Source organism: Rhinolophus ferrumequinum, chromosome 6, assembly GCF_004115265.2.
Source record: "Rhinolophus ferrumequinum isolate MPI-CBG mRhiFer1 chromosome 6, mRhiFer1_v1.p, whole genome shotgun sequence".
Classification (NCBI taxonomy): domain Eukaryota; kingdom Metazoa; phylum Chordata; class Mammalia; order Chiroptera; family Rhinolophidae; genus Rhinolophus; species Rhinolophus ferrumequinum.
The window spans coordinates 26,663,004-26,683,933 of NC_046289.1; the positions used below are offsets into that span (position 1 = coordinate 26,663,004).

General features: G+C 43.0%; 1 protein-coding gene, 1 non-coding gene and 1 pseudogene across 6 annotated transcripts in view; 1 reads left to right on the forward strand and 2 right to left on the reverse strand.

The window, feature by feature from the left end:
- Positions 1-2,500, reverse strand: part of PCNX1 (pecanex 1) — a 134,405-nt gene extending 131,905 nt beyond the window's left edge. For 2 of the 5 annotated variants that reach the window (XM_033107018.1, XM_033107019.1), the window contains exon 1: positions 1,888-2,390. In XM_033107018.1, coding sequence (XP_032962909.1) covers positions 1,888-2,040 — 153 coding nt within the window. In that variant the 5' untranslated portion in view covers positions 2,041-2,390. Of the gene's footprint in view, positions 1-1,887 lie in introns of all 5 variants that reach the window. The other 3 variants (XM_033107021.1, XM_033107020.1, XM_033107017.1) reach the window with 2 other exon arrangements.
- Positions 2,501-18,122: 15,622 nt separating this feature from the next.
- Positions 18,123-18,196, reverse strand: TRNAT-GGU (transfer RNA threonine (anticodon GGU)). The gene has a single exon. It is a non-coding gene; the product is annotated as a tRNA-Thr (tRNA).
- Positions 18,197-18,930: 734 nt separating this feature from the next.
- Positions 18,931-19,082, forward strand: LOC117024330 (uncharacterized; annotated as a pseudogene).
- Positions 19,083-20,930: the final 1,848 nt, after the last annotated feature.

Sequence of the window (20,930 nt, forward strand, 5' to 3'; positions counted from 1 at the left end):
CCAGTACATACTAGTAGACACTCAAATATTTATTTGTGAATTAAATTTAACTGAATAAACTTCCAAAATGAAGCAGTAAACTAACGTATTGCTTTCTATTTGCTCTAAATTTTCTTTAGCAATGTTTGTTAAATACACAAAGGCTTAGCCAGCGAGGAGCACAGTTCTGTGCTAACATGGAAACCTTACGCTGGGACACACCAACTAATCCTTACATCTCAAGAACCAGTTTCAGTTTTAAATTTACAGTTCTCCTGGATATGAGAGAAACCTGCTATGAAAGCCCTGTGACAGCCTGAGGATTCTTACACCCAAAGTAATTAACCTGTTCGTTAATGATGTCATATTCCTGGAAGGCACAGAAATGCAAATAGAACTCCCTAGGCCAGAATTAATTGAAAATTATAATACTTTGTGATAAATTTTCAGAATGGGTCAAGATTGAACAAGTTCCCTAAAATAAAAAAAAGTCATCAGCACTTTCTAAAAATGGTCTTTTTACCTCAAGCAGTAAGTCCCTTCAAAACAATTTCAAACAATTAAAATCTGTTTGAGAAAGTGAAATTTGGCACATCTTCCCCTAAACAAGCACTTTTCCTGCCCGTTAGTGAAATTGAGTTTCACTTAGGAAAGACTGGGGTGTCCTCACCTTTAGCATTATTATAGTCCTATTGCGAGATTTTCTAAACCAGCACGTTTACTATTAGCTCTATGAAGAACCACAGTTAACAGAAACGAATTAAAAGGAATTCTCCTAAAATAAAGTCACCATCCCTCCCAATCTTCCTACTTAAAAAAACTTAATGGAGGCTTAAGTATCATTTCTCTTCCATATTAGTTTCCGTAACGCCCCACCCTAACCTAACGTGTTAAAAAAAAAAAAGGCACTTACAACTTTCAGTTCAAATATAGCTTAAGAACCTTGATAATTAGGAGAAGCTGATCGTACTGAATTCAGCAACAGGCAGTACAGTACTTTCCTTTTGCCAATCATTAAAGGCCTTGAACCAACCCAAACAAATCTGCTGAAATGCCAGCCAGATTCCCCGTATCTCCCCCGCTTCCTCCCCCCAAAGCTGGCCTGGAAACACAATAGCCACTCATTACGGAGCTGAACTGAGAAGAACCAGTGGTCGCAAAATCAACGATTTTTAGGGGCAGGAAGGTTAAAAGCCAGGTTTTCAACCACCACCTATATTAGCGAGTAAGAGCCCGGACGACCCACAAACGCGTTCCAAACAGAGCGGCACACGTTCTCCCCCGACTCCGAAGGCTCTGCACGCGGATTAGAGGCGAGGTGAACCGAGGGTTCTTCCCGGAGGGGAGCGAGAACCGCCTCGGGTGAAGGGAGTGCCCAGGGGTGCCCGGCGCCCGAGGAACCGAGAGCAAATGAGCGCGCGTGCCAAGGAGGAATGCGGTGTCCCCCACGGAGCAGAATGCTCGGCGCCTACCACAAAACGCTAAGGGCAGGGAGGCCCCCTAGGGCTTTGCCTACCCGGGTGGGAAAGCTGGAGAGGCTACCGGTTCAGGACCTCCAAAAAGGGGCCTAAAAAGCTACTCGTTCCCCAGTACAAGGGTTGGGCGCACGGGGACGGGAGGTGGGGGCTGCTGCTGTTTCATTTCTCGTGTCATCACTGAAGTAGGGGAAACCCTAAGGAGAGCGGAGTGGGGAGTGTGGGGGAGGGGAGCATGACAGCGAACGGGGGTGCGGGCTCCGAGCGGCGGGGGGCGCGCGACAGTGGGGTATGCGCACCGGGAAGGGGAAGAAGGCGCAACCCCGGCCCGGGGCCAGGGAGGCGCGACCGCCCGCGGGACTCTAGAAATCCGGCGCTTCCCTGCCAGCCAGAAGGGGGAAGGAGCCACCCTCCTCCCCGCCCCCACACTCACCATGTAGAGGGTGAAGGGCAGGCCGAGCAGAAAGAGCCACAGGTAGAGGTGCAGCGCGTTCACGAAGGTGGCCTGGTGCGGGTCGTAGTACCAGCCCCCGCTGAGCGCGGCCCACACCCCCTGCCGGAGGATTTGCAGCGTCTGCGACCCCATCCCCACCCGGCGCCTCCGCCGCCGCCGCCGCCGCCGTCCCCGCCCCGGCCCCAGCTCTGCCGCGGTCGCCGGAGCCCGCAGCTGCCCCGTCTATCCCCCTCCGGAGCTCCGGGAGAGCGGGCCGGCGCTTCGGCGGTCGCTAGGGCTGCGGCAGGAGGAGGAGGAGGAGGCAGCGAACGAGGAGGAGGAGGAGACCGAGGAGGAGGCGGCGAGCGGCGAGCGGCGGGGCGGAGGAGAGCAGAGAAGAGGAGGAGACCGGCTTCCAGGGCGCCGCCGCCATCTTGTCTACTAACACTCGGAGCAGGAGCTAGTGCCCCGCCGCCCGCGGCCCACGGCCCGCCAGCGCCGCCGCCGCCGCCGCCGCGACCCCCGTCAGCCGCCAGCCTCGGGCCCGGCGGACTAGGAGGCCCGGCGCCCGGGAGGCACCCGGAGCAAGCCGCGCCCCCTTCAGCTCCTCCTCTCCGGAGCTCCCTCCGCCCCCTGGGCCGGCTTCGCGAGAGTGCGCGCGGCGCCTGGGTCTTCGCGGGCGCCTCCTGCCGGCGCCCGGAAGAAGCGCGGGCGGGCGGGCGGGCGGACGGGGCTGTGGGTGATCCCGCCCAGGGGCTCTAGGAGACCCCATTCCTCTCCTGGCAGGTGAACCTGGCAAATTCATTGATCAATCCCTGAACCTGTCTTGCACTCTCCGAAACCTTGTCTTTAGAACCTTGTCAGTATCCTGGCTGATATTTTATGATATTTATTAAAAACCGCAAAATAATGAGGCTAATTGAGATACTCATTGAAGGCCTGGAAGAATTAGGTACAGCGGATGACGCTGTTGAAAAATCACAAATGCACCCAATTTGAGTAAAAACTGTGTTGGCCCTTGGAGTGGGCTGGAGGCCCTTGGGTGAGAAAAACAGCCATAGCCATGTCCCGTATGGCATGACTTACTACTTCCGAAAAGAGAAATTAATGGAAGTTACAAGAGATATAACAGTATGGAGTGGACAGATTTATTTTTGTGCATGGTGATTTTATTTTTTAACTGTGCGGTAACTTGTAAACATTTTTATTAATGGGCCTACCTACAAGGGATGAAAGATTAACCGTGCTGCACCCGAAGTCACAATAGGGTCTTATACTTCTCTATTTACAGCTGTAAAGACTGGGAATCATTCTTGGCTCTGTATAATGTTTATAAGGCATGTCTGATCTCACTGAATGAATTTTTTTAAAGAGTTTAGTTTGAGTTTATCATAGCAGTAAAAGTACTCTTTTATATTCCTGGATTAAAGTAGCTATAAATAATGAGAAGAAAAGCAAGAGAGCCAAAAGAAACTGGTGACATTTTAAGAAGAGTATTGAAAAACTCCATTGCAATACCTCCCAGGGCTATACCACTTTACAGTTCAAACTTTTTCGCACCTATTTCATTTGACCGTCACAACATTCCCGTAAGGGCAGCATAGAAGCTACTCTTATTTTGTGAATGAGAAAACCCAAGCTCAAAGAAACCAAATGATTGTCCACGTTCTCGAAGTAATAACTTGCCAAGAAAACCTCTGACACCAAGTAATCCTAACAGCATGGACTGAACTTTGGAAATCTATTTCTCAGCACTCTCTCTCTACCTTATCCATTCAGATAAGAGTTTGAACTGATGAATCAGTAGCTTCTGGTTACTTGTGGCCAGTTTAAATGTATGACCGGTTGTTCTCAAAGTGTAGTCCCAGGACCAGCTGTGTCAACATCACCTGAGAACTTGTTAGAAATGCAAATTCTCAGGCACTGCCTCAGAGAAACTCTGATCCATGGGACCCAGCATTCTATTGTCTTTTTCTAATTGGGGAATATTGGGGAACAGTGTGTTTTTACAGGGCCCATCAACTCCAAGTCAAGTTGTTGTCCTTCAGTCTAGTTGTGGAGGGCACAGCTCAGCTACAAGTCCAGTCGCTGTTTTCAATCATAGTTGCAGGGGGCGCAGCCCACCATCCCATATGGGAATCCAACCGGCAATCTTGTTGAGAGCTCGCGCTCTAACCAACTGAACCATCCAGCTGCCCCTCCCGCAGCTCAGCGGCAACTCATTGTCTTCAATCTAGTTGCAGCTCACTGGCCCATGTGGGAATCAAACTGGCAACCCTGTTGTTAAGAGTTCCTACTCTCAGGGGCAGAGGATGGCTCAGTTGGTCAGAGGGCAAGCTCTTAATAACAAGGTTGCCGGTTGGATTTCCACATGGGCCAATGAACTGCGCCCTCCACAACTAGATTGAAAACAACAACTTGACTTGGAGCTGAGCTGTGCCCCCCACAACTAGATTGAAAAAACAACGACTTCACATCCTGGAAAAACACAGTGTTCCCCAATATTCCCCAATTAAAAAAAAAAAAAGAGTTCGGGCTCCAACAAACTGAGCCATTCAACTGCCGCCCCCTTCCCCTCCCCCTCCCCGCCCCCGCATTCTATTTTAACAAGCCCTCTGGAAGATGCTGGCGTACCTTAAAGGTTGAAACTACACTATAGAACACCATCCCCAACCTTGCTTTGTGTCCTTCTAACCACAAAGCCATCAAGTTCCAGTAAGATACCTTGAAATTGAGAGACATGAACAAATACTAGCCAAAACAGACTTTTAAATAAGGATGTCTAAAAGCAAAATTAAGATTAAATAATACAATTTTACAATTAAAATAGTTGCTTTGAAGCCTGGTCATAGACACAAGATATTGTCAAGTGTTCACTTGTTTCTTCTTAAGGAGACAGGGAAGTTCTCTGAGCAGGGTTTTGGAACTGATCCCAAGTTTTCCAACACAAAGAAAGATGTAAACAAGGATAAAATTCCAGTACCACATCAGTTTCCACACCAGCAAATATCTGCTGTAGTTTAATGTAAAAGGATTAACTGTAATATGGGTGAGGTGGACTGGAAGAAATGGAGACTAGAATTAGCTATAGATCCATGAAATTGGAGGCAGACCCCACCAGTGGGATGAGCTTGCAGTCAAAAGACAGTATCTGGAGGGAATGAAACTAGCAGCAGCCAGGAAGGCAGCCAGCATCAGGCTGGTTCAACACAGAGAATGTGACTGTTGTAAGTGAACTGGCAGCTGCAACACAACCTTGGGAAATCAAGGAGCACACAAAAATTGAGAAATCATGGCAAGCTTAAGAACACGTGTTCCTTATAGCAAGGCCCCAGCTCAATGCTGTCTTCCAGGTCTGGATTCTTCTCCCGATGAGGAACTGATGAAAACAAATAGAATTCAAAGTTATAAGATGTACTGGGCAAGTTTTGGGGGCAAGAACTTGGGCTCACAGCAAGACAAGTATCCAAAGGCGATGTCTGGTGGATTTACTGAGACTTAGAAACAAAGCAGGAACTTAATACCTAGCAATGAAATTTTCACACTGATCGTGATAGCCTATGTCCAGGTCCCAGAATGTTCATACAGAACGTTAATTCCCTTCCACATGGCTGGAATGGATCCAAGAACCTAGAAATGGCAATGGCATGGCACCAGCCACTGAATAAAAAGGGGTCAGCAGGGTGGGTAGGCCCAGAAGGTCGAAAAGGTTCTTAGACTTCGTCTTTCAGCTCTGGACTAGTAAAAGCATTTTCGAAAAATGCTAATGAACTGACTTAGGGAGCTAGCAATTGAAAGAATTCAATGAAATGGATGACCTTTCCAAAACACTGACTCAGTAGTTGGAGTGGGGATGGGAGGAGAGAGAATCCTACAGTGCTTTTTATTTGTAGCTTTCAAAATGTTTATGAATGCTGCCACAACAAGCTTCCTATTTTATAAACAGGAAGTCAAGGCATGGAGAGGCTACATGTTTTGCCCAAATTAACATACTCTGTCATACCCATAAATTATAAGAGCAGGACAAAAACTAAGGAATGTAATTTGCTAAGTGTTAACCCTCTTAGCCACACATAAAAGCCATTAATAATGTTACACTTAGCCTGTCAGAGTTAGCAGCCATGATATACTACCAAACCATCACCTTCCATTTGCCTGTCTTTAGTAGCTAATTCTATTAAAATTATACTTAGTGACTAGCTTATATGCCCCTTGAGAACTAGGAATGTTCTCTTCTGCCTGAAAGGCAGATGCTGTCTGCTGCCTGAAAAGGACAAAGCTGAGCCAAACCTAATAACACCCACCCAAGCCCACCTTGGAGCAGAGACTTACAAACTGCGGCCCTGGTCAGTTTATGTGCCAGGGATGATCTACTTTAGACATTGTAGCCCACATGTCTTGCCTATAATCTACCTAATGCAGTAGGTTTCCATGTCTCTCCCACTCCACCCCTAACCGATCCTTACTTATCTCTCCCAGTGAAACCAACATTTTCCAATTCGTTCAGACTTGCAACCTCATACACCCTCCCACGTGGTCTGGTTTCCTACAGTTTTGTGGGTGTTTTCTTTTTCCCCTGCTCATTCCTTCTTTTCCATTGCCAGAGCAACTATCCTCCTGGATGCCCTCATCAACTCAAACAAAAAGCCTCCTATTGCTTCCAATATCTCTTCAAAACTATGCTACATTCCACCAACAAATTAATCTCCCTAATACACTTTTCCCACACCCCTTCCTTTCTCAGAAGCTTTCAATTCTCTTCTGTTGCCAATAGGACTAAAAGCAGACTCCTTAGCTAGGCATTCAAGGTCCCCCATAATCTGAATCACTATTTTCTCTAACTTAGCTCCCACTACTGCTTAGCATGAACCCTTTTTACTAGTGAATATCAGTATATTTGTTTATTTATTAGCCCATCCATTTATTAATTTCCACCTCTATGCTCTTTCTCAGGCCATTTGCCTTACCAAGAAAACCTTACTCCTCCATTTGCCTCCTAAAATCCATATGACTACTTTAAACCCACACATCTATGTTTTGAATAGCCTAGAGCTCTCATATGTTCCATTTATTTAGCACTTAAACGTGTACTACTTTATATCCCTCCAACTAAATTGTACATTCCTTGAGGACAAGGCACTTCTCAGCCTGTTTGCACGATGCCTAACAGAAACCTGTTCAGGTCAACTGACCCTTGGTCAATGTAAGTTGAATAAATAAAGCAATACAGAAAGCAATGACTTGTCAATGAAAGGTTTTAATCTATTTCAGTTTCATTCGGTAACGCTTCAACATTCTAAAGGATTTTACCAACTTAGAAGATCAATTCAAGGTAGGGGGGAAAATATGGGGAAAAAAGTAAAGATAACTTGGAAGAGAAGGAAAATGCCCTAAAATTCTTCCCTGACTCTCTTTTTAGTCATTCACTTATACCACTTTTATCACATCAGGACGATAAATGTCAAAAGGGGAGAGGGGGCCTTCCCAAATCTTACATAATTACAAAATACCAATATCTGAATATGGAACTAAACAAGTAAAATAAGAGCAGCTCGTCCTTCTTAGAAACCTCAACTCAATCTACTCTGTTTTTTTAAAATGTCAATTCCATATGATGAGTACTTTAGAAAATGTTTTAATTGACACTAATAAGTGCTATAATTCTTGCTATGGTTTTGTGTCATCCTGAAATTATATCTCAATACACTGTACGTAAACTCACACACAATAGTCTTGGGGCAGAGCAATGAAAGGAAAGAGGAAGTATATAGGATATTGCAAAACCCCCCAAATTGGGGGATTCCCTAAATTAGAAACAATATACACACGCCTTATTTCCCATCTTAGACATTAAAGGATTCTACTATGTCAGTTAGATATCTAATGTGTTTAGCTATACCATATTAAAGAGCTTATTTACCTTTCTGTTTCAGCCAGGGTAACATAATTCCAGCAGGACCTATTAGGCCAACAGATGTGGCTGGGGGATTCTCAGAAGAGCTCAGCCAATTAGTAGTTACCATTGTCATCTGGAAGACCTGCCTGGAGTTATGCAGAGATGAGACATTTGTCACCTCTGGAAGTTGGATGTCTGGCTCCTCTAGCCAAGAGCACCAAGTACATTCCTTGGTGGGAAGGAGTGTTTCCTAGTGGAAAGATCATGGAGCATGGAATCAGATAAGACCTGTGTTTCAATCCAGAGTTTGCTCCTTTCTAAATTGGTCCTAGCCCCAAGTCAAGAAATCCAAGCAGAAGTGAAGAATCCTGGAAAATTCAATGTTGCAGACTCACTGCATTTCGTTTCAATTGCTAGAATTTTTTTCTCATGGCAAAAATGAACGTTCCAATGATGTAATAAAAGGATCTTTCCCTTGGAGATTTTTCACAGCTTTCTTTATGGAAACCTTGACAGCACATGGGACTGTACTGGTATTTCTCACTTCTTTTGTTTGTTCATTTGATTTGGTTTGGTTGGTTTTGGTTTTGGTTTTGATTTTTGTTTTTGTATTGCCTATTGTCATTAGGATTCAGCAGCTGTCAATACACATAACCATTTTCTAATTACGCACAAACAATGTATTTTGTATATTTACATAGGGGAGTGATATATTTAGGATAAAATTTCTCAAATAAATCAGTAGATTATGATGCAAAGTAAAATCTCCTTGTCACTCCAGTTTTCTCACTCACTTTCTCTCAGTATTTCCAGCTTTTAAACTCATTATGCTCTCAAGTCCTGTGACAAGTGTTTTTCAATGTGTAGTCCATGAGCCACCCAAATCTCAATCTTCTATTAAAAACGTACAATTTCAAGTCATAGTACATCTATACATAAGGTATTGAAAAAATTCTGTGTTGGGACTCCCTGAATTAGAGAATTAATATAAACATCCATTGTTTTCCAACTTCTGGTATTAAAAAACAGAATTCCAAGCAGCCAATAGAATACTGAAGTAGATTTTAATGAACTGATCTTTAAGAATTATAGTTTTGGGGCAGCCAGTTAGGTCAGGTGATTAGAGCACGCGCTCTGAGCAACAAGGTTGCTGGTTCAATTCTCGCATGGGCCACTGTGAGCTGCGCCCTCCACAACTAGATTGAAGACAACGACTTGAGCTGAGCAGCCGCTGAGCTGCCAGTGGGCAGCCAGATGGCTCAGTTGGTTAGAGTGTGTGCTCTTAACAACAAGGTTGCAGGTTCGGGGTTTGATTCCCGCATGGGTAGGTGGGCTGCGCCCCCTGCAACTAGATTGAAAACGGCAACTGGACTTGGAGCTGAGCTGCGCCCTCCACAACTGGATTGAAGGACAACGACTTGACTTGGAGCTGATGGGTCCTGGAAAAAACACACTGTTAATAAAATTTAAGGGAAAAAAAAAAGGAATTATAGTTTTTAAAAAAACATAAAACTGTATTTAGAAGAAGCTATGGAATATAGGACAAATTAAGAGCTGCTCTCTAGCTAACAAAAAAAAGAGAGAGGAATTACGGTTAAATGAAATATTAATATATTTATGCAAATACAATTATGTACTGAATGTCCCTAACAGGACATCTGAGAAAATGGCAGCAGAGGGCAGAGGGGTGAGAGAAAGATTCACCTTTCATTGTATATCTTTTGTACTTTCTGAATTTTATGTCATGAACATGTTACCCCCATTTTTAAAAAGCAATTGATAACCTGGGAAAACAACGCAGGATCTACTCAAGACTCACTGAACTGAAATCTCTCACGTGAAGCCCAGACATCTGCATGGTTAATGAGCTCCCTGGTTTCCTGCAAACCAGCATTAAGAACCACTCCTTGACCTTTCCTTTTTTTTTTTTTTTAATTTTTTTTCTTTTCTTTCTCCTGACCCCTCTACCACCACCACCACCACCACCACCACCACCACCACCACATCCCTCCTCATTTTCTTATCTAGTTTAGGTGTCATGGTTTTGCAGTTCAGTTATTCCAAGACTAGTGCCTTTTCACTCCTTTGCCTCTTACCCTTGCCATCAACCAAAACCATAGCTCTGGATGGACCTGCTTTTTCTGCCCCCAGCACACAAACTAACTTTCCAGGTTCTAATCTCAGCTGATACCTCGACTCCTCCTGGCAATTCTTGTGTTTCTACTCAGTACTTGTAGCATCCCTCTTAATGACTTTTAAAATCTCACCAATCTTCTCAGGACAGCTATACCATTCTCACTCCAATAACACGAAGTCAATAGAGGATATTAGACTACAGTCTCTCAATTTCCTGCCCTCCTACTTCTGAATTTATCTACACGTGCATCCATCTTTCCTTTCCTTTCCCTTCCTTTCCTTTCCTTTTTTTTTTCTTTCCTTCTCTTAGTGGAGTAGGTGTTGTTCTGCCAAAGAAATTGCTCCATCTGTGCTCTGCACCCCATGCCCGGTGGACTTCTAAATCGTACTCCATTTATTAACCTTGGCCCGGCAGGTACCACAAGCATTCTCTTTCTATTGGCACTTTCCTTCAGCCTATAAACAGGCATTCTCATCCCTAAGCCTCTGTCTCCTCCAGCTTCCACCCTCTTTCTTCTCTCTTTCACAGCCAGGTTTCTTACGAGTCAAATGATGTTGCTCACCTGCCTTGAACTTGACTCTCACCACTGCTCTTGTCCTAGTCAGTAAACGGTATCCTGGTTGCCAAGTCCTATGGGCACTTTTCAGTCCCTGTCTTATTTAATCCTTTTGCTTCTGGGTTATTGCTCCCTCTTCCTGGTTTCCTCTTACTTCCCTGATCATCCTAGACTCAAGTCTCCTTTATGGAGTCCTCTTGCTCCTTCTCCTCCTTAAAGGTCGTCAGTGAATTAATAAAGGGGGGGAAAAAATCTCTGCCATGCATGTCCAGGATTCTCCTGGGTCCAGAAAATGCTAAAGCCTCCCAACCTGAATCTTATAGTGACCTGCTGGGTATTACCAGAAAACAAAAACAAACTCCACGTGAGGGGTGGTTAGGAATTGGACACAGCGAAACTATTTGTGAAAATCACTGTCTCAAAACAGAAAAATAAGTGCTGCTTTAAATATTATAGCTATTAGGTTGGTGTAAAAGAAAATGCGGTTTAAAAGGTTAAACATAATTGCAAAAACTGCCATTACTTTTGCCCCAACCTAATATAATCTTAATTTGCTTTTTTGGGTTTTGTTTGTTTTAAATCTCTCGCTCCTAATAGCCTAACAGGAATTCTTAAACTTCCTAATCTCTATTTATGAAGAGATTTTTGAGCATTTATTTATTTATTTATTTAGCCATCAGGCTTGTACTTTGAAAACCTGACAGTAACTTACTGAGGGTTTGCTTGGCCCATCCTCTCTACCAGTCTGCTTTCAAGTGGCCTCTTGGGCTGGTATTTGATTTTTCATCCCAAAAGTATTACATTCACATTTATTATCTAAGAAAATATGGAAAAGGACCTAGTAGGCCCCCTACCCAGTTACAATCACTATAAATGTTTGGTATCTTTCTTCTCAGTCTCTCCACCCCTTCCCCCAAACTACTTCTGTACCATAATCTAATTGGAGTTCAGAGCTTGATTTGGAAAGTTTTTGTGTCAACACATGCCATGTGCCTTGGCAGTTTGCTAAGTCTAAGAAATTTCAGGATGCATTTTTTCCTTCTGACTTAACCATGTGTTTCACTTAGATTCTTGGAAACATATTCCTCTATGTGACATGGGTATTAGCCTACAGCTGAAAGTAACAAAAAACTCAATTCAAACTCTCATAAACAACAAGGAAAAGTATTGCTTCATATAACCACAGGAAATAGGGCAGGATTCAGGGGCAGTTTAATGTAGTAGCTCTGGATCTATTTCTCTATAATAGCCTGAGATGTCCTCCTCTACATGTTGGCTTTGATCTTGGGCTTCTTCCTTCATGGAGGCAAAATGACTGCAGCAGTTACTGGTGTCACATAGAGGTGCCATTAATTTGGGTGAAGTTCACCTAAGAGCAAGGAAACTTCTTTCCCAGGAACCCCTAGCATATTTTTGGTCACATGCCTATTCTTGAGTCAATCCCTCTTCTCAGGGCAATGCCACACACTGATTCTGGCCAGGGTTCCTGAACAAATTATTGGCCAGAAGAATGGAATTACCCGTACACTAGGTAGTCCCAGGTTTGGACTGAGAAACAAGAGGTATGTTGGGAAGGACAGATGCCTAAATAAAACTGGATTATGTTAAGAATCAGAGAGGAAGAATAGAGATTGTTCAACCACACATGGGTTTAGAAACTTGGTCATTTAATTAATTAATTTACAATTTTTTACTTATTAATTTTATTTCATTTTTAAAGTTTTGATAGGTGATACCGTCACACGGTTCAATATTCAAAAAAACAAAAAGGATATATAGTGAAACATCCTTTCCACTGCTGACCCATCCATACAGATATAGTTTATGCATACACAAGGAAAAAATTATATACATATACACTCTCTTTTTGTACACAAAGTATAGCCTGCTACGTAAACTGTTCTGCACTTTACTTTTTTCACTTAATATATATTGAAGATTATTATCAGTACATAAAGAGCTTCGTCATTCTTTTTTTCACTGCATTATATTAAAATGTTTGGGTGTGCCACAATTTATTTAATTCCTCTGGATGGGCATTTAGGTGACTAATAATGTTTTGCTCTAAAAACACTGCTATAGTGGATAATATCGTATCTATTTCAATGTGTACATTTGGGGAATATCTAAAGCATAAATTCCTAAAAGTGGAGTGAATGCCAAATTGTCCTACCTAGCTGTTGCACCACCTTGGACCCCCACTAACAGGGTGAAAGTGTGTGTTTCCGGACACCCTCATCAACAGAACATGACTTTTTTTGGTCTTTGCTAATCTGTTTATCAAAAATTAATATCTCCATTTAATTTTAATTTTTTTCTATTGTGAGTGAGGCGGAGTCAATTTCATGTGCCTGGGAGCTGTCTGTGCTTCCTCTTCTAGGCCCTGCCTGTTCATACTCTTTGCTCACATTTCTATTGCACTGTTGGTCATTGCCTTTCTAGCTTGTAACAGCACATATACGTATTAAGGGAAATCCATCTCTGTGTAGAGCTGCAAATATTTCCATCCAGTTTGTCATTTGTCTTTCAACCTTGCTTATAGTGTTTTCCATGCAGAAAATTTTGATGTTATGAGATTGAATACATCAATCTTTTTTTAATGGTTCTGGATGTAATGTCATAACTAGAAATGCCTTCCGCACTCTAAGGTGAGTAATTCTTTTAGTTTCGTCTAAAAGAGAAGATGGTTGCATTTTATACATTTATGTGTTATATCTACTTGGAATTTATCCTGGGTAGGTGGGAGGAATAAGTCCAACTTTCTTTTTTTTCCCTCCCCATTTGATTGACTTTAATTTTATGTTGTTTCATGGTGATACCTCTTCTTGTTGTGTGACACTCAAGGTATTGCAATATTCTCTGTAAATGTTTAAAAATCTAAGTTTTCATTGGATTTAATTAGCAAAATAATATCTCACAGAGTTTCTGCAACCTACCCTAGGTCATGGTAGATTTTGTAGGTTGCGGGGAGAGTGATGGGGTAAAGGACCTTGAAATCATACAAAGAATAGTGTTTATCGCAGTCTCATCATCAGTGCTGTTTGGAAATGTGCTTACTCAGGATATGTACTCACAATACAAACAATTAAGAACAATAAAGTATAGCTTAAGTGATTTAAGTCACTTAAAACTGGCACGATTAACTGTTCTAATTATTAATGTAGGCTCGTTTTTGATATGGCATGATGAATCTCCTAGAGGATGGGGGCAGCTAGCTGACTCCTATGTGCATTCTAAGGTGCTGCTGAGCCCCCAGAGTCTTAATCAAGAGGCAGCCCACCATGAGTTATGAAGCCCCTCTCCAAGGCTGCCCATGAAGAGGGGGCCCCAGCAGGAAAGACAGAACAAAGACACATCTTGGTTCCTTAAGCTGTGCACTTTAGCAGCGGAACTGGCCCAATCCAGACAGTCTGGGACACTACTCAACTCTCTTTCACTGCAAGGAAAATGTCAAATGCATTGATTCTCCACTGGGATAGAAACTAACATCTACCCACAGCAACAGAGTGTCATGGTCACTGATGAGTAAAAATCCTTTGACAAGTAAAAACGGAGTTCTGCTGTCTCACTGTCACATTGCATTATAGTTATCTGTTTACTTCTCTGTCTTACCTAGGAGATGGGCGTTCTTTTTAGGGCAAAAGCTCTGTCTTCTTCGAACCCCTAAAGCTTAGTGCACTCACCCCGCTCTATAGGAATATGCCTGTTGTCGCTTTCTCTCTTATACGGGCAGCCTTCCTGTATATCCCAATCTTCAATACTCACTATTTATTGAGGAGCTTCCTTGTGTCAGCCCCTGAACCACAAAGCACTTCACACATTACCTTTTGCAGTTCTCACAACAGCTGTATGAGGTGTGTACTGTATTCCTTTGCCCTCCCCCTCTTCCCCATTGTAACTGTGAGGAAACTAAGGGACAGAGAGGTTAAGTATCTTGCCCAACTCACCCAGATAATAGAGGGTGGAGCCAAGATTCAAATAACAGATGGTCTAACTCCCGTGCCCACTGCTTGTGACAGCTACATCACATTGCTGTTCCCCAGTCTGTTGGGGGAGAAAAATTTTATGTAAAGTAAGTACTTACATTTTTGCCTTCCAGAACAGCGTCAACATTTATTCCAGGGGATACAGGAGTATTTTTGTTTGTTTGTTTGTTTTGGTTGGTTGTTTGTTTGGGGTTGGGGTTTGTGTGTGTGTGTGTGTGTGTGTGTGTGTGTGTGTGTGCGTGCGTGTTTGTGTGCGTGTTTGTCTAGGAACAAATCAGAACTTTGATGTTCCTATTTGAGTAATCCCACTCCCACCCCGCTCAGGGCAGGGGAAGAAGAGCGTGAAACAAAGAAGGCCAAATTGCTTTATAGCATAAGAAAGAAATAAGAATTTGTGACTTTTTAGTTGTCCACTCAGGTGACAGACAGCCTAAGGGACAGCAGGAGTTAGATGTAAGAAGATAAGGAACTCTGGCAACTGAGTGGGACAGCTAACCCCTACGCAAGATCACGGCCGGTGAGATAGTTCTTGTGATGAGGAAGACTTGAGAAATTCATAAATAACCCTGAACAATAATGCAATAGTTGCAATGGTTTGCAACCCACAATAAGCATATGTAAGAGGTGCCTGGTGAGGAAGAGGAATGGTATCCAATGTGGAACCAAGTGGTCCTAGGAGTGGGGCAGCAGATGCCCGAACTGAAAACAACAGTTTGGAACAGGCAGTAGCAGTAAAAAAAAAAAAAAAAAAAAAAAAAAAAAACAGATAAAAAGCAAATAGTACCTACAGCCCACTGCTAAAACAAAAGCCACCTGGAAACCCACAGGAAACATGCGTGCTGGGGGCTTGAGCAAAACAGACTCCCAAAAGTTGAAAGACAGAGGGACGGCTGGGGTACAGTAAAAACCCTTTTTCCTCTTCTAGGATTGAAGCCAGCTGCAGTTTGCTCAGCAGCATCAGATATGAATTTCTACCAACATGCTTATCATTTTAGTGTCAGTATAGATCAGGGTTTCTTAACCTCCGCTCTGTTGACATTTGGGGGTGAATAAATCTTTGTTGTGGGGGACCATCTTGTGCATTGTAAGACGATTAGCAACATCTCTAGGTGCCAGTAGCAGTGGCATACCAGCCCCCAGTCAGGACAATAAAAAATGTCTGCAGACATTGCCAAGTGTCCCTTGGAGGGCGGGGAGGGCAAAAATCATGTTCAGCAGCACTATTTTAAGTAAAAATGGCTCCCAAATGTATTTTGAGTGTTTCTACTAAGTCCCACTAACTGGTACAGCTTCTGAATATCTGGGGAGTGGCCAGGAGTAATCCCGCAGCAAGTTCCGGGTTCTTCAAGAATGTTTACATTGTATGTGTGTAATAAAAGTGTTTGTAGTTTTTCTATAGCCCATAGTACAGAGATAATAATAATATTACCATTACTAGAACACTGTGGTATTAACATTATGTACAAATAAGAATGGAGTTGGTTATATAGGTTTTCTCCACAAATAAAAGAGCATTAGATTCACATGTTAAGGTTGAGTACCCAACTTTGGCAGGGATCAGTGGCTAAAAGGAACTGAACCATGTCCTACCTGTTGGGAAGGCTGCATGAGGAACCACAGTGATTCACCGATTTTTGTCTTCTGGAGAAATTCAAAACGGATGACATTCACACAAGCAACACACTCTCATGTCAGAACCCAGATTCAAACTTTGGTGAAACTCCATATTTTGTGGGGACATAAAGCAGGATGATAACTTATACCGTGTTTCTCCGAAAATAAGACCTAGCGGGACAATTAGCTCTAATTTGTCTTTTGGAGAAAAAATTAATATAAGACCCGGTCTCATTTTACTATATAGTAAAATGAGACCGGGTCTTATATAATAAAATACAATACAACACTGGATCTTACATTAATTTTTGCTCCAAAACACGCATTAGAGCTGATTGTCTGGCTAGATCTTATTTTCGGGGAAACACGGTAATCATGACATTATTGTCTCCCCGGCCCTGGTCCTTCGATGCTGTTGCACAGATAAAAACTGATGTGTGCAATTCCTCAGCTAGCTGGCTGCAATCTGACCCATTCTTCTTGCTCAAAAAGCACATTTGAATACGAGAAAATGAGAGAGACATTACATACTCTGATTTATGACTCTAAAATATATTACCATCAATCTCACTTTTTTGTTGATGACATTATTCTGTGACACGTCTCACAACTGACGGCCATGCAGTGGAACAGAACCTTCGGTTTATTGGGAAAGATGCAGGACTGGGACTAGACTGGGTTCATTTCTGGGTTGCAGCTCACATATGGTTGTTTAAGAAAGTGAGTCTACTTCCTCATCTCTACGTAATAAAATAATATAATAAATTCACATCTTTATTTCAGGCTTGTTGAGAAGATTAAGTGAGGTTTCAAACAATCTGCTGTAATTGCTAAACTACCTCCCACCACCACCAGCACCTTGCACAGATCACCGAGTCTACACAACTGCCCTGAAAGGTGTCTGGCTTTTTCCTGCTACAAGCCCACGGAAAAGCCTCCTCAGTGGTGTGGTACATTACTTTCTTAAGGTGAAAAAATAATTTCCCTAAATTGGGGTGAGTTGATATGTTTTTCCAACCCAAATGTCAGGTCTGCTTAAGCAGCTGCTAAAGGAAAGGGATTAGCTCAGCTCCTATTTCTTGCTGCTCCTGCAGAGTGAAACAGCAGCTGAAAGCCAAGATTCTCTGACATCAGTTCCTTTCTCAGCATTATAGGCTGGTATCCTGGGACCTGACACTAACCATTAGGAATTTCTTAAGTAGCGGCAGATTGGGAAAGGTAACTGCCAGTGCTAAAGAAATATGTTAAAACTTTTTTTTTAACAGTAGAAGACATGAAAGTAGACGAATATGCTGAACTGACTCATACCTCTCAATATAGTCATCTTGATGGTGACATTCATCCTGACGATGCTAAACAAGTGACCTATTCTGTCAGCAGTAGGATCCAGAGCAGTTGGAACACAATGTGTATCATTACATCATCTATGGGGGGAAAAAGTTGACTAAGGCTCCAGGATCCAAGGGTTTTAATTACCAGGAACATTTGATTCAATAGTAGTCATTAAACAAATGCAGGGAAACAGGGAGTCGGAGTGATCAGGGTGGGTGGGGAGCATAGGCAGGAAGCAGGTCGGAAAATGCCCAGCAGGCTTGCAGTGGGCACTACTGCAAGTCAAGGCTAGACCAGGGAGGAGACTGAAACTGACTCGACCACATGCACAGAGGCCGAGAGCGACCGCCGCGGTCACTTTGACTGTGTTCTCTTACAGGCAAATCCGCTATTGGCTTCCCTTGTAGTAACGAGCCCAATTATTCCTGCTTGGGTAGGAGCAGAATGAGGAAGACATCTCAAGATATTTCTTACTGTTCTCTCTCCACCCACATGAACATCTCCTGCTCCCAGTGCCCAGAATTTGCTCTTCTTGGCTTAAAAAATTCAAACCATTCCACAAAACTCACCTCTTCCATGAAATCCTTCTTGACCTCTCCAGTGCATACTTTCTCTCTCTCTCTCTCTCTCCTCTCTCTCTTTATTTTAAATAACACTACATTATTTACTTATTTGTTTGTTTGTTTATTCATTTAAGGAGGGCGCAGCTCACAGTGGCCCATGCGGGGATCGAACCGGCAATCTTGGTGTTACCAGCACCACGCTCTAACCAACTGAGCTAACAGGCCACCCCCCCATACATTTTCTTTTTTCTTAATACCTACAACCTGTACATAACATAGTTAATGAACACACAGACATATTTTTCTATCTCACGTATGCTGACCTTTTTCTCCCAAGTAGATTATAAACTCCTTGAGGACAGGAATCACATCTTAAACTTTTGGAAATCCCATATCTAATTCTATGACTTAGCAGTTAGCCCAGCTGAGGCACTAGAGTATCTCTATGGAGCCCAGAGCTGCTTTCTCAAGAGAACAGCACCAAATCAGCCTTCCTGTTGGGCCTACACAAACCTTTCCCCCTGATTCCAACAGCCAGGCTAATGCCTGGAGATGAAGTCCCTAGCAGCCTGTATCTGCACCCCTTTTTGGTGACGCTTGCTCTGTCCCATTTGTTCTGGATTGGGTGCTGTGCTCTCGCTCCTGTCAGTCCTCCTAAACACCCACTTGTGAACCGCATTCCCCGAGGCACAGTCCCTGCTTCCCACTATCCAGAGCAGCTCACTTGGATTTCCGACAGCCCAGACCTCTTTACCATGTGGCTTATGCTCCACCCACCTGTAGTTCCTTTCTCACCCTCCCTGGCACTGACCAGCCAACCTACTTCTCAGTCTGATTCCTTCTGCCAAGACCTTCTGGGAACGCCTGCCTTGCTCCAGGGTTTCTGGCTGGTCTCTGAGTCCTTTGCAGTCTGTCATCAACTGAGCCATCATTCTGAGATTTAAAAACAACAACAACAAGTGTTGCATGAAAGGAGAGAAGTTTAGCACTCCCCTTGACAAGGCTGGAAGAGGCCCTCGGACCTAATAACACACATAGGCACAAGGTGAAGGCATGGTGAAGGCATTGCCACCTACTCCACCTACTCCGTGGCATCGAACCATTGTTTTTATTATAATGAAAGTCAATATCATGGTTGCTTTTGGGCGAAGAGAAAGTGTTGTATTGGAATAGGGCACATGGAGTGTTTTCTGGGGTGGCCAGCAAAATTCTATTTTTTGAACTGGTGGTGGCACTATATATTCATTGTGTGGGCTTTTCTTGTATCTGTATTTTGTTTTAAAATAAAAAGATTAAAAAACAACAGTAACATATTTATATCTATATATATATGTTGGAGACAAACAATGTTGGAGACAAACAGATATATACACGCACACATACTCACAAATTCATTTATCAGTTAAGATTTCCACTACTTTCCTAAACTCATATTCTTCCTTTTGAAGCATTTATCATTTCTTTTTTTTTGTCTGTTTATTTTCTCTTTTTTTTTTAAGTTTATTGGGGTGACAATTATTAGTAAAATTACATAGGTTTCAAGTGTACAACTCTGTATTACATCATCTATATATCCCATTGTGTGTTCACCACCCAAAGTCAGTTCTCCTTTGCATTTATCATTTCTAAGTCTTCCAATGTCTAGCTTGGAATTTTCTTTAAATCAAAGGGGTCCTTAGAGATCATTTACTCCAACTCTCTTATTCCTAGTCTCTATTTATTGTATGTTTACACTTCTATTTAGAAACTAGTGGCATAGGATTTTTGCTAGTGATCATTTTAGCAAGGAATTCTCTTTGTCCATTAGTAAATTGCCGTAGTGCTACAAGGCTTCATAGGAGGTCTGAACGTAGTAATCAGTTACCAGCAAAATGCATTTATCTATTGCTAAGATGAGATCATTTCCTTTTCAGCCCCAGAAAGGAAACACATACACGACAGAAGCACACACCCCTCACTCACACTCACACTCCCAATGTGCTCAGCCAGCTTTCTGTCTGGAACAATCAAAATACCTCCCGGCTGGAATGACAGCATCATTTTATTGACGTTGAAATAGGAGAGTGATAAAGCAAGTCTCAGCCGGCACAGCAGAAATACACTGCTTTTATGAATCATATTTCAAAAATGAGGCATGACACCAAAAATGCAAAGCAGAGTTTTTCTTCATTGGCAAAAATGTAGTTAAGGGCAGTCACCCCAGCTGTTCCTTTCAAGATCTGGAGGAAGCAATACCACTACCAATTCTGCCCCCTTGCCTGAGGTTGCAATGGACTCTTGGATTTTCCCACAGCCGTTTCCCTGATGTGTTCTACACTGAGCAGGCTAAGAAAAGTGTGGTATTTCCTATGGAGTGATCTTGCTTTGGAGGTACTGAAGAGAACTGCGGTGGGAACAGCACCGCCAGGATTAGGTCCTGTCTAGCCCCATCTCTTCATGGTGCGCTGTCCTGGGCCACGCGCTCCAAACCCAGAATCCCCAGGCTGTGCGTGTTGCTTCTTTCTCTGCTTTGCCGGGGAGGGAACTCTCCCCACTGTAGAAAACCCCTGGGAATTCCATCCCCGTGAAGGTTTCTAGCCGCTTGTTTCCCACTTCTCAATTTGACTTGTCTTCTCTCAGACCAAGTAAGAAAAATAACCCTGGATAACATTTTATGAGTCATGTAACTATAGGACAGTGTCACTGAAAGGAAAATAGGATAGAACTCAGAAAAGATACACTTAAGTCCTGGGACTTCAGTCAGATCTTTGATGCCAACCCTTCTTTAAAATGCAGGCACTAATATTTATCAGCTCACGTCACCTGTGGCGCACTTAGAGCTCCTTGAGTAGAAGCCGCTGCCTTCATGTAAACATCACTGCATCTGGAGACTTATTCCTGGACACTGGTTATGAGTCAGTAAAAAACCTGAAATCATCTACGCATCAGTTGCTATTTCACGCTTTCAGTTTGCACAACA